The 13835-nt window shown below is 40.3% G+C and overlaps 1 protein-coding gene and 1 pseudogene across 1 annotated transcript; one reads left to right on the forward strand and one right to left on the reverse strand.

The window, feature by feature from the left end:
* The first annotated feature begins 2824 nt into the window (after positions 1 to 2824).
* On the forward strand, positions 2825 to 4082 carry LOC138000715 (uncharacterized; annotated as a pseudogene).
* A 308-nt stretch (positions 4083 to 4390) lies between these two features.
* Positions 4391 to 5089, reverse strand: LOC138001329 (mRNA export factor GLE1-like). Its single transcript, XM_068847980.1, has one exon. It carries the CDS (start codon positions 5087 to 5089, stop codon positions 4391 to 4393), a length of 699 nt encoding a protein of 232 aa, XP_068704081.1.
* Between the last annotated feature and the right edge of the window lie 8746 nt (positions 5090 to 13835).

Raw genomic sequence — 13835 nt, forward strand, 5'->3', positions numbered from 1 at the left:
AGCAGCAACCGGAAACATCAAAACGCGGACAATTCGAAACCTTTTATTTTCACTAACCCTACAGGCAGTAAGAATAAATAACCAGGGAGCTCCGCTTTTAAGCTTGGCTAAATCTATATTGGCTAATGTTATTCTTACCACAATGTTTTCCTTAACGATGAAACGATATATGAAATGGATCGTATATGAACTTCGTATATGAAATCAAGTGAAGCTATGATCCTCGCAGTTATGAACGCAATTTTTGCAATTGCGTCGCACCGGTATCGCGAGGTCACGGGTTCAAACCCCGTTGAAGTCCTGAATTTTTCAGGCTTCTTTACGCAATTGCAAAATTGCGTTCATAACTGTGGGGATCATAGCTTTACTTGGCTTTGGTGTTTTCTTTGGTTCAGAGTACACGATGAAGATTATCAACTTTCTCACAAACGAGGTTTTGATTGGCTCAAAGCGCACAGTGGAATGTTTTTAACCTTTGTACTGCAAACATGCTGCAGTGTCCTCAAAGTTGCAAATTATTTTTTTTATTTTAGCTCGTTACAGTTCATTAGCTAATTTTAGCTGATTGTACCTCATGGTAGGTCATTTGTAGATCATTGTAGGTAATTGTAGGTCATTGTAGCTCATTGTAGGTCGCTGTAGATCACTGTAGGTCGTTGTAGGTAATTGTAGGTCATTGTAGATCATTGTAGGTCGTTGTAGTAGGTCATTGTAGCTCTTTGTAGGTCATTTTAGGTCATTGTAGGTCATTGTAGATCATGGCAGGTCATTTACATTAGAAGAAGTCAATCTTAAAAGACAAAAATAAGCAAAACAAACTTGCACCAAAAAGTTGAAAACATGAAGCAAACGTTTACGCTGATCCTGGATTAAGCGAATGAGCTTTCGAACAACCGGGCCCAGATTAAAGAACAAACACAAATTCTCAATGGTAACAATATTCTTTTAGAAGGAAATAGACAAAGTAGGAAATTTTTTTGCCGCAACGAGCCCGACATTGCGTGACCCTGCGCCCCGCGTCTACCGCTAACTCAATAGGGAGACCTGGGTTGTAACGTGCTAACACAGTTTCTGTTGTGAGCGCACATTTAACATCACAGAAAGCCTTGTCGCAGCTCAGCGCCCACTTCCACGGCTGATTACCTAGAAGCTTGTACAGGGCATGGGCGAGGGTTGATAAATTGGAGATAACGTTTGTCAGCGCCGCTAACATTCTCAAGAAGGAGCGTAACTCAGACACGTTTTGTGGAATGGGTGCGTCGTTGATGGCCCTGACCTTGTCGTCTGTTGGTTGAAGACTTTCTCAGAGAAACACAGCCCAAAGTATACCACTGAAGAAGCAAAGAACTCGCACTTCGGTAATTTGACACTTAACCCGTACCTCTGGAACTGCTTAAAAACTGCTTTCAAATTCTTCAGTTGCTCGCTATCATTGGCGCCCCCCACGCAGGTTCCTTCATTTCCTGCTAGCACTTGCTCTATGAAGATTCCTGGTATAACAGCTACTACTGTTACACACTCCGAAGTTCGATTTTGGTAAATTTTTTCCAAGAAGATACTCGGCCTTGGATCGGATCCATCGTTGGTATCGGAAACGTCTCCGTCTGAATGGCGGGGTTCACTGTGCCCTTATAACCACTTCATATGCGCACTGACCCGTCTCTTTTACGAACACAGACAATGGATGCTGCCCAGTCGCTCACCTCTACAGGTTTGAGAACCCCTTCCTGTTCTAACCGTTGGAGTTCCTCTTCCACGACGGAGCGAAGGGTGTAAGGTAATGGACGAGCCCGTTTGAACACTGGCATGGCGCTTTCTTTTAGTTGCAAATTTGCCGTAACACGTAGGACCATTCCCAACCTCAGCATACTGTTCCCTAAGATCTTCAACGCGGAGATCTGTATCTTGACTCAGCGTTATGAGATGGAAAAAACGTTTTTCCAGTCCAGACGAACATTCATCAACCAGGATCTTCAGCGGTGTGCCAGCGTATGCATGGAATGACCTTTCAACAGGTCGTAACACCAAGTGTTTAAAATATTGCTCATAATCTTCGTAATTCACAATTGAGGCAACTGCTCCAGTATCGACTTCCATGTTAAATTCAACACCTTCAATCCGAACGGGGACTTTTACTGCGGGTGCGGCAAGTCTGGGCTTGCGTGACTCACATTTTTGGCTCTCCTCCGAGCTAAAAATGGACACGGAAAATTCCTCTCTAGTGTCCCCGATCCTCCTTCCTCGGAGTACTGGTCTATGTGACGTACGTGCTGTTTCCCCGCGTTGTGGTTGAGATGATCTCGTGGATTTAACAACTGGATTTGGCGGTAATCCTTCGTTCTACGATGAAGATTGTCCTTTCTGCAGTTTATCCTCGTCGCCACTGTAACGTATCGTGTCGTTCCGTATTTAAAAAGGATGGAAACCGCAATCTAATCCAGTAAATTTATTTATGAACGATTTACACAACGACAACTCAGAGAGCAAAACAAGCTGACGCAATCACACCTGGCAAGCACGTGACGCGAGCTTACATAATACATCACATACATTACTATAGGAACTTACCTTCAAACAACTTCTTACCAAAACTTTTACCACAGTTTATTATGGTGGTGCTAAAGTCCAGTTGGGTAATAGCGACCTTAAGATACCCTGGACGCGGCGGTCAAGAGAAGATGGTTTTGACGGTGGAAGCCTGGAGCGAGGACGCGGCTACCAGGGCGGGAAAAACAAATTAAGATTTAGCGGGTGGCGTTGAGTCCTCGTCTGACGCGTTTAAACAAATGTTCGTGTTATAAATTAATGGCGTCCTTAAAAAAAAACTCGCGAAGTCTTGCTCGATTGCTACCTAAATGATGTTGTATCAGACGAAGAATTTGCTCTGCTTTATGACTCTAGTTTCTCTAAAAACCCCGGGTTTTTTTTGCGATAAATACGGAGCTCAGTTCGAGTTGGACGACATGGAAGATTCAGAATGCGAAGCAGATTTCAGAGTGAAGAATCGTGATATACTAGCCTTAGCAGATGTATTACAAATCCCAGATGCATTCAAGTGCTATCAAGGTTCCGTTTGTGAGGGCATTGAGGGACTTTGTATATTGTTGCGTCGTTTGTCTTATCCATGCCGATACTCGGATTTGATCCCACGTTTCTGTCGGCCAGTCCCAGTGTTGAGTATGATTAGCAACAAAGTCTTGGACTTCATCTACGAAATCCACAGTCACAGAATCTTGCAATGGAATCATGGCCTTCTAGATCCATTCTTATGCAGATGCTGTACGGAACCAAGGAGCTCCTTTTTCTCAATTGTTTTGGGTTTATAGACGGGACAGTGAGGCCTATTGCACGCCCAGGGAAACATCAAAGGATAGTCTACAATGGGCATAAAAGGGTACATGGCCTTAAGTACCAGTCACTAGCTCTCCCAAATGGAATTATAGCAAACATGTTTGGTCTCATAGGTAAGCAGCGTGTGTTTTGTTTGCACCCCATCCCAAAAGGGTTAAACTGTGTGATTGTTTTAGACTGATGACTGACTATAACAGGTGCCCATTCTTCCAAATTTTAATTTGTTTTTATTTAGCGGTCTTCAAAGAGAACGTTTAAGCTTTCATAAAGTTTAGAAATCTTGTTGAAATATTTATCACATTTTCTTTAATTGTTCGTTCCATTTCAGAAGGTAGGAAGCATGATGCTAGCATGTTGGCAGAATCCAGATTGCTAGACAACCTACAGCGATATGCAGTTTCACCCACTGGTCAACGCATGTGTATCTATGGGGACCCTGTGTATCCTGTTAGAGTCCACCTTCAAGCACCTTTCCGAAATGTTGCCCTAACACCACAGATGCATGCATTTAAGACCTCTATGAGCAGTGTGTGGAATGGTTATTTGGGGACATTGTCAATTACTTTAAATTCATTGATTTCAAGAAAAATCAAAAGATTGGATTGAGTAGTGTTGGCAAAACCTATATTGTATGTGCACTTCTTAGAAATGCCCTTAGATGTTTGTATGGTAATGTCACATCAAAGTATTTTGATCTTAGCCCACCTACTTTGAAGGAATATTTTGCTTGAAAGTACAGGTTTTGTTAGGAACATTAGCTTCCTTTAATAATAAGCTATCCAAATGCTTTTGTTTATTCATAGTCATATAACAATCAATACAAATTAAGACAAATGCCAACAAATATTAAATCAATGATGACTGTTTGAACCACAACATCCATGAAAGTCATCTAACTTGTACCGTTGTATTATTGATTCCTTCAATGATCAAAGAACTGCAAAATATTTATTCTAGTTGAATAAAAACAAATCTGGTACTTGTGATATACTGAAAAGACTAAAGCAAAATGTAAACAACGACATCATGTTTGTACCAGTTATATGTCGAAGACTTTTTTCATAAACCCCAGCATCACCTGGTTCTGCTGCTGCATTACACTTAGTATTTGATTCTGTTGCTCCTGTTGCTGCTGCTGGTTGGTTAGAACATGTTCAAACAACTTCGCCTGCCTCTCTTGCTCTTCTTTCTTGATCTTTTGTTCTTCTTTTTTCAAGAGAAGATCCACATTTGCTTTTTCTCTGAGAAATTCCAGAGTGTCGTTCCCTCCTTTTCTCTCCCTTTTTGGTTTAGGTGTAACAGATCCTTCAGCGTCTTCTTTTCTTCTTGTTGTTTCGCCTAGCTTTTCGCAAGCTTGATTTGGCATTCTTTCTCTTAACTTCTTGTCTTCTTCAGCCTGTTTTTTGTTGTTTACTAAGATGATATCCTCCTGCTCCGCTGCCTCCCACTTTTCGTAGATTTCTTCGAGGGCCTTGTCAAGCTCAGTATCCTCAACTTCCACTCCACTAGCTTTGTGTTCTGTTTGCGTTTTCGCCCTGTACTTCTCAAGCAAAAGTTTCAGGTGTTCTCTTACAGATTTCTTGGTTACTTGAAACTTGAGGGTCTGATCACAGTTCAGGTTATCAGCAATCTGTTGCCACACTTTTCCCCTTTCCGTTGTTCTTGCTTTAAAACGATATGGTTCTTTTATAAGGACTTCCCGCACTAAGGCGAGATTATGACCCTCCGACCACTCCATCGCGCGCAAAACTGCAGGTACAAAAAACAAATGAAAATGAATCATGGCGTCTTGTTTAAAGATATGCTTCAGTTTATTTCGAGAGTTTTGTTTAAATCATTTTGTATTCTTTTGGACACATACAATTTTGAAATGCGATCTTAAGTCAAGAAAGTTATTCCCTTCTAAACAAGAAAATCGTAGAGTGGATTGCATTTATTGCTTTGTGTCAAAGACTCTGCACTTTCAGTCTCAGTTGCCACCACAATAGAAAACCCGGAAAACCCTTGAAAGCATAAGTATAACGGTCAATCTTGACAGAAAAAACACAAAAACACTTACATTTGTCTTTTAAAGTAAAATGGATCGACAATCCTGACCAAAAAGGGCAATTTCTGCAATAAAGAGAGGGCGATCAACTTACCGTTTCACGAGGCGGTCAAACTTACAGTTTTCACCGTCGCGACTTCGGCTCGACGCGCCAAAGACCATGTGAGATTATGCTAATTATTCCGAGAATCGAACATCTCACTTCCGGTTGACGTCCTCTGCGGGTGCGTCTAGGGCATCTTAAGGTCCCTAATACCAAAGGTGGTCGCGGTCGCTTACGGGAACGGTCGCTTATAAGACCTTTTAATTAGAGAGTTTAGGTGACATTTAAAACAGGTTTTTTCAATGGGGGTCCTAACTAGAGCTCGCTTACGAGAGTGGTCGCAGTGAGAGCTTCGACAGTAGTTATTTATTTATTTATATATTTATTTATTTTACATCAAGTTGTAAACAGTAATTTAGTTAATACTTAAATGAATGCTGTTACCTTAGGCCACCCGCCTCTAGTAGCGTTGGCTATTTGCGTACGGAACTGCTTTGTGTATTTTGAAGTGTGAAATGCTTAAATGAATAAAACAATAATAATAATAATAATAATAATAATAATAATAATAATAATAATAATAATCCCATTTTAAGAAAAGCCGAGCCAACATACAAATTCTCTGATGATGGAGAGAAAATCAACCATCTCCTTTTTATGGACGATTTAAAGCTCTACGCCATGAATGAAAAAGGGGTGGACTCCCTAATCCAAACGGTGCGGGTGTTCAGTGAAGATATAGGGATGGAATTTGGAATAGAAAAGTGTGCTGTATTAGTAATGAAGAGAGGAAAAGTTGTTAAATCAGAAGGTATAAAATTACCGGACTACAAAACCATACAAAGACTGAAAGACGGTGATAGGTACAAGCTGACAGGATTAAGCATGAGGAGATGAAAGAAACAGTAACCAAAGAATATAAAAGGAGGGTATGGAAGATTTTAGAAACGAAACTTAATGGGGGTAACCTTGTCAAAGCTATTAACACGTGGGCTATTCCTCTCCTGAGATATTCTGCTGCATTCCTGGACTGGAGAAAGTCAGAGTTACAAGATCTAGATAGAAAGACCAGAAAATTACTTACCATGCATTATGGTCTCCATCCAAAGAGTAATGTCGATCGTATCTACATACCGAGAGAAGAAGGTGGACGAGGTCTGATTAGTGTTGAAGACTGTGTAGAATCTGCTACCTTGGGGTTGGAGAGATATATCAATGATAGTGATGAAAGACTGATAAAGGCCGCTAGAAAGATCAGCGGTGGTCATAATAATGAAACAGAGGTGGAGTATAAGATACGTAAGAAAAATAAAAGAAAGGAACAGTGGAGGGAAAAGGTTATGCTCGGACAATTTGTACGACAGACGGAAGAAATATTAGGGAATGAATCCTGGTTTTGGTTAAAGAAAGTGTAAAAAGGGAGACTGAGAGTCTCATTATGGCAGCACAAGAACAGGCGCTTGCAACGAATCTGATGAAAACTAGAATATACAAACTCAAGAGGACAGTAAATGTCGAATGTGTAGAAAGGTGGATGAAAGCATAAATCATATTGTGAGTGAATGCCCTAAATTACCACAAAAGGAATATAAAAGGAGACATGACTGCGTGGGTAAGAAGATCCATTGGGAAGTTTGTAAAGAGGAAGGTTTCATTGTCAATGAAAAGTGGTATGAACATGTACCTGAGCCAGTACTAGAGAATGAGAGATGTAAAATATTATGGGATTTTACGATACAGACTGATCACGTGATAGAGGCAAGAAGACCGGACATGATTGTTGTTGAAAAGAGAAATAAATGTTGCAAAATAATAGATTTTGCAATACCATATGATAGCCGTATTGAGGAGAAAGAAGTCGAGAAGGTAGTGAAATACCAAGAGAATTGAAGAAGTTATGGAAAATGAAAGCAATGGTAATTCCTATTGTAATCGGAACATTTGGAACAGTTCCAAAGGATTTAAAGAAGAGTCTGGAGAATATTGGTATAGAGACCAAGATAGACGAGCTTCAGAAAAGTGTTATTCTGAACACGGCAAGGATTCTTAGGAAGGTCCTAGAAGTTTGAGGAGACTTGTTATCACCAAGCTTCCTGGAGTACGGAAGTTCCATTGGAAATCCAATGCGCGAAAACAAGATAATAATGCTGCACGGCCAACGTTTGCAAAAACGCAATCCTTCCTTATACTCGTTCATGTTCATTGCCGTGACTTTTACATCTTCAGTTCCCACGTTACACTCTAATCAGTTAAGTCTGCACAATTATATTAGTTACCTCAACTATTCCGTGCCACCCTCTTTAAATAAAGTGTATTATTATTACTGTTGGGTTGTATGTTTTGACAAATGGTACAAAGTTCTCAGTTGTTTTCGCCTTTTGTTTAAGAGCCGAATATCTTCCAAAAAAATGGATCTCAGATAGTGTTCTCTCGATAAGCTGCTTTGGGTAGGCTCGCTCTTCGAGGGCTTTGATTGTTTAGGCTCGGAAGGATATTTTGGCACATGTAAATGAGAGCAAAGACGTTCCCGACCGTTATCTTCATTACCATCGATAAGAATTCACAAATTCCAGAGACGTTTGCTGAAAGCTCTCGTAAGCGACCATCCTCTATTGTTAATAATTTTGGTCACTTACGTGAGCCCATTCTCCCTGGGTGGTCGCTTACGAGAGCTTCGACTGTCGGAAAGTAAATTGAATGTTGCAAGATAGCAATGTACATAGTAGTACAAACCGGGTGACAACAATGATGTAGGTAAAGAAATTAAATGAAGTACAATGGTAGTGAGTTTAACAGTCTAATTAAGATAGATGCCTCAACATAATCATCCTCAGCCTCAATTGTATAAAAAGAGAAAGAGAAATCGTCCACAATACCACAATCAACAAACACGACGATGGTGACGACAGTCCCACCTTGCCAGCAGTCAGAAGAAGTCATTCAATATGCGTTTCAATTGTTTGAGCCCCCTACTCAACTATGATCAACAGGAAGCCAACTGTTTGCTGATACTCCAGCGTTGGTTTCCTAGCCACAGCGATGGCCAAAATGGATTGCACTCTGCCACACCTCTGACAGCCAACAACACCGATGCTGGGCCCCGCACGCCGACTATACATGCACTCACGACTAGCAAGAAAGTAGTGTTGCAACTTTCCTAACTCGAGCAAGTTCATTATCATGGAGGTGTGTTTAGAACTGTCATCTTCAAACCTCACTCTGAGATTTTCCACTTGGGCAAACCTTTTGTACGTGGTGTGGAATTGAAGATTTGGTTTTTTACAATGCCTCGGCCTTCTCTCTGAATGGTGTAGGTCTAGAAGGACGTTTGCATGAGGGTGACATCAAGATGAACTTCCGCGTGTGCCAACTGAAATTGTCTGCTCCCTTGTGCAAGACCTTGGAAGAAGCCAGACACCATCCTGAGAAACGAAAAGTGGCTAGGTATCCAACGATGAGAAGAGAAATCCGTGTGTTTTCTCACCCAGTCAATCAGCTGGATTTGATGAAGGAAATCTCTTTGAAGGCCGAATTCCCGATCGGTTGATCGTAGGGCTTCTGCACCCCTTCCTGCAATGGCAGCGTGACCTACAACCCCTTTTCCTTCCAAAAGTTTGGTTTGTTCAGCATCAAGCAGTTGGTGAATCGTGAAGAGTATCCCTATCAGACCCTGGAGTTTAATGCGAACAATGCCCAAAAAGACATGGAAGGCTACTTTCGATTTCTGCAAGCCAGTGAGGCATGGAGAAAAGGACAACCCAGCATGGTGACTCCCGACATTTGGGGAGGTGATGAGTGCTGCACATTGTTCATGTGGAACAACGTAAATGAAGTAATGTTTGCCGAATTTGAACATATGCTGGAGATTGTTCCACAAGGAGCTGTGCTGTGCAACGTTTATAGAGTATGAAAAGGTTTTCCACCGGAGAGTTCCATACCAAACATGGAATTTGTAGCCACAACCAACTAGCAACTGGACCATGTGGCACACCACGACCCCCATTTGTCTTCTTACTTCGAGGGGGTATTTGCCAGCGATCGTCTTCCGTCTCCTCCACTTAAGAGCGATCCTCGAGGGTACATTGTTAATACAGACCCTCACAACAAGCCGAGAAAGCATTAGGTAGCCCTGTGGACCGACGGAGACGTGTGCGAAATCATGGACAGTTATGGGATACTCTTAGAACGTCTTAAGAGCAAGCCTTTGGAACGTTGGATTAGTTGTCATTGGAAGACCCTGGTGACGAATCGACAGACTCTTCTAGCCATCAATAGCTGGAGCTCTGGGCATTATGCTGTCATGTATTTGGTTAAGAAGAGTCAAGGTAGTACTTTGTATGCGTTTTTGGACATGGATAGTCCACGCGACTATGTCAAGAACGATCATCGTGTTGGGTTTTAGTTAAAACGTCAAATTAAACGCGATGTGAACTGGCATCGTTTAAATCGTGCCAAGTTTGAACAAAGTAATTATGTAGTCTTTGAAGGTCGATAAATTAAACAAATGTGGAAAAAGAGAAAACTTGTGTGTGTGCATCTTTGGAAACGGTTCGAGACCCGAGCGGTACAAATTAAACCCTTAAAAGTTTGGGTCTATCCAAATTTTCATCATAGTCACCATGTTTCCTACCCCCAGTGAAAGCGTGATTTCTGACCAAACTGTTCAAAGATCCTGAGGACTATTTCACAACACCCACTCAACAATTGCATTGCTGTTATGGAGGTTGGCAAGATGGATTCAAACCCTTGAAAACATACGAAGACTTCAAACAACGACCATTTGGCTATTTTAATGATGGCTTTCCAGCCCCCTTTAGACGATCGCTACAGACTCTTCTCACATCTATTAAACGAGGGTTGGACCCGAACCTACAGAACTGTATGAGGTGCGTCACCCGCCAGTTCAGATGGAAAATACTACAAATTAGTGTACTGCAATATGACAAATTAACTGTATGGTTAAACCTACTTTAAAAATTACATCGAACTGTATGAAGCGCGCCACCCGCCAGTTCAGATGGAAAATACTACAAATTAGTATACTATGATCAATTAACTGCATCGTTAGACCTACTTTAAAAGTTACATTGAACTGTATGAGGTGCGTCACCCGCCAGTTCAGATGGAAAATACCACAAAATTAATTAGTGTACTACAATATGACAAATTAACTGCATGGTTAGACCTACTTTACAAATTACATCGAGCTGTATGAGGTGCGCCACCCGCCAGTTTAGATGGAAAATACTACAAGTTAGTATACTATGACAAATTAACTGCATCGTTAGACCTACTTTAAAAGTTACATTGAACTGTATGAGGTGCGTCACCCGCCAGTTCAGATGGAAAATACTACAAATTAGTGTACTGCAGTATGACAAATTAACTGCATGGTTAGACCTACTTTACAAATTACAGCAAACTGTATGAGGCGTGCCACCCACCAGTTCAGATGGAAAATAATACAAATTAGTATACTATGACAAATTAACTGCATGGTTAGACCTACTTTAAAAATTACATCGAACTGTATGAGGCGCGCCACCCGCCAGTTCAGATGGAAAATACTACAAATTAGTGTACTATGACAAATTAACTGCATGGTTAGACCTACTTTAAAAATTACATCGAACTGTATGAGGCGCGCCACCCGCCAGTTCAGATGGAAAATACTACAAATTAGTGTACTGCAATATGACAAATTAACTGCATGGTTAGACCTACTTTACAAATTACATCGAACTGTATGAGGCGCGCCACCCGCTAGTTCAGATGGAAAATACTAGAAATTAGTATACTATGACAAATTAACTGCATGGTTAGACCTACTTTACAAATTACATTGAAGTGTATGAGGCGCGCCACCCGCCAGTTCAGATGGAAAATACTACAAATTATTATATTATGGCAAATTAATTGCATGGTTAGACCTACTTTACAAATTACATCGAACTGTATGAGGCGTGCCACCCGCCAGTTCAGATGGAAAATACTACAAATTAGTATACAAGTACTACTGTATGACAAATTAACTGCATGGTTAGACCTACTTTACAAGTTACATTGAACCATATGAGGCGCGCCACCCGCCAGTTCAGATGGAAAATACAACAGAATTGTACACTATAACAAATTAACTGCATGTAATTGAGTGGTACTTATATTACACCCATCTTTCAATTATTGATGCCACGTGCAGATACATCTATTAGAAAGATATCACTTAAAGTCATGTTACTGTTTCTGTTTGATGCATTTAGTATTGAAAGATCACTGACAATTTTCTCAAACTTAAAAGATTGTGAAACCTTTCTTGATTTTGGTCAAAAAGTATTGAGAAACGATTCCTATATTAGCACAGGTAATCACTGATTTTTGCCCTGAACATTTGACTCTGCCATAATTACCAGATGCGTGAAAAAATTCACTTGACCACAGTTCACGTCAAAAGACTAATTAAATACAGTGAATCCAGAATAACAATGACACTACTCTACCCAAGTATTGACATAAAGACATAATTTGCAATTGCATCACAATTCACAATCAGTGGACTGTCTGTTTCTTGCACCTCAAGAAATTCCCTTCAGCACTGCAGCTTGTGGTTGAGATAGGCCCTAGAAAATATTCACACCAGTCAATCAATCAATCAATCAACGCATAAGCTACATGTACATTTCAATGAATGATGTAACACACCACTCTGCCATTCATAAGCAATCCTCCGGTGTAAGTGAAACTGAATAATGAAGCTTTAAAGGAATTGCAAACTTATCTGGAAGCCTGTAACAGCCTCCCACAAGTGTCCACCTTTCCAAATTGGCCATTGTGTGCATGTAATAAAATCAATAATAGTTACTGAGCTCGAGTTTCTCATGATTTTAAAATGGAATTAGTGTTTGATGGCTACAACTCAAAACAACTTTTGTATTTCATCTATAATTTGCTCTTTTTTCGTGGTTTCCTGGCCACAAAGCACTAAAAGCATGATGTTGTGAGTTTTACCATATACAATTAAAGCAGTGGAGCAATCATACAGAAAACTGCTCATTAAAACAAAAGTTTTAATAAAAATTCTCTAGGATGTCCTTTTTGTGTTGTTACCGTATGAGCTACATGTAGACTAAGTACTTATCAAATAAAATTTGAGGTTTTATGGGGAGAAATTGAAAATATTGACAATATCAACTCTATCACAAAATGGTTGGTACAGTATAATTCAGATAGCCAGCTCTCAACATGTACATGTATAGTAGCTGTATAATCTTCCATGAGAAATGCTAGTAATGCATTGAGTACTTTCCCATAGAATACTCAACAAGACAATTGGATTTTTTTGTAAAGGCTTGCATACACCTGTACATGTACATGCAAACAAAATACAAGTGACAAATAACATGTGAGAAGCTTTGTATACCAATTGTCATGGGAAATAGTTACATGTCTCCTTGCACAAGCAATGTGGTGTGCAGTAGCAAGGTTTGGTGGAATAAGGCTGCATATCCAGTTATTATTTCACTGTCTTCCCTGTATTCTGATTTGTTACAATTATTTTTATGGCTTGGTATAAAAGGCCTTAGGTACTAAACATGTGACATTGTTTGGTCATGAGACACCAGTGAAGGTATACCATGCCATAGGAAAAACAAGTGACAAGTACACTGTAACAAGTGAAATACCTTTTTATATCATGTCATATGAAATAGTTACAGTATATCCTTGCAAAAGCAATGTGGTGTGCAGTGGCAAGGTTTGGTGAATAGCTTGGTACAAAAGGCTTCAGATACTAAACGTGTGACATTGCTTGGACATGAGACAACAGTGAAGGCATACGGCAACCATGTCAGGAAATTTGTATACAAAAATTTGGTTTTATCAACGGAGTTGATAATGTAAATTGGCCACCGTACAGAGATTCTAGATTCAGCTTTTAGAATCTCTGTACGGTGGCCAATTTACATTATCAACTCCGTTGATAAAACCAAATTTTTGTATACTACTTCCCCACCGACGCAGCACCACAGTTTCTTTAGAAATTGCCCCTTCATTTGTATTCCACCAAACCTTGCCACTGCACACCACATCGCTTGTGAAAAGATATATGTAACTTTAGTAAAATCCAACTAGCGGTCTATTATCAATGCTGCATTCTGATTGGTTGAGCTACTAGTAGGCTATTTGTTACAGCCCACTACAGCTGTAGTAGCAAAAAGCGCCGGCTTTGAAAACCATAACAACAATTAAAGTCTAGCTTTAACTTGCGAAAGATGTTTTGTCTCTATATTTTTTTGACCAACTAGTTGGATTTTACTAAAACAATTATTCCTCTCGCCCTCACGGCCTCTGAGTCAATAGGCCATTCGGCCTTCGGCCTCATTGGCTATTGACTCAGAG

Source organism: Montipora foliosa, chromosome 4 (genome assembly GCF_036669935.1).
Source record: "Montipora foliosa isolate CH-2021 chromosome 4, ASM3666993v2, whole genome shotgun sequence".
Taxonomy (NCBI): Eukaryota; Metazoa; Cnidaria; class Anthozoa; order Scleractinia; family Acroporidae; genus Montipora; species Montipora foliosa.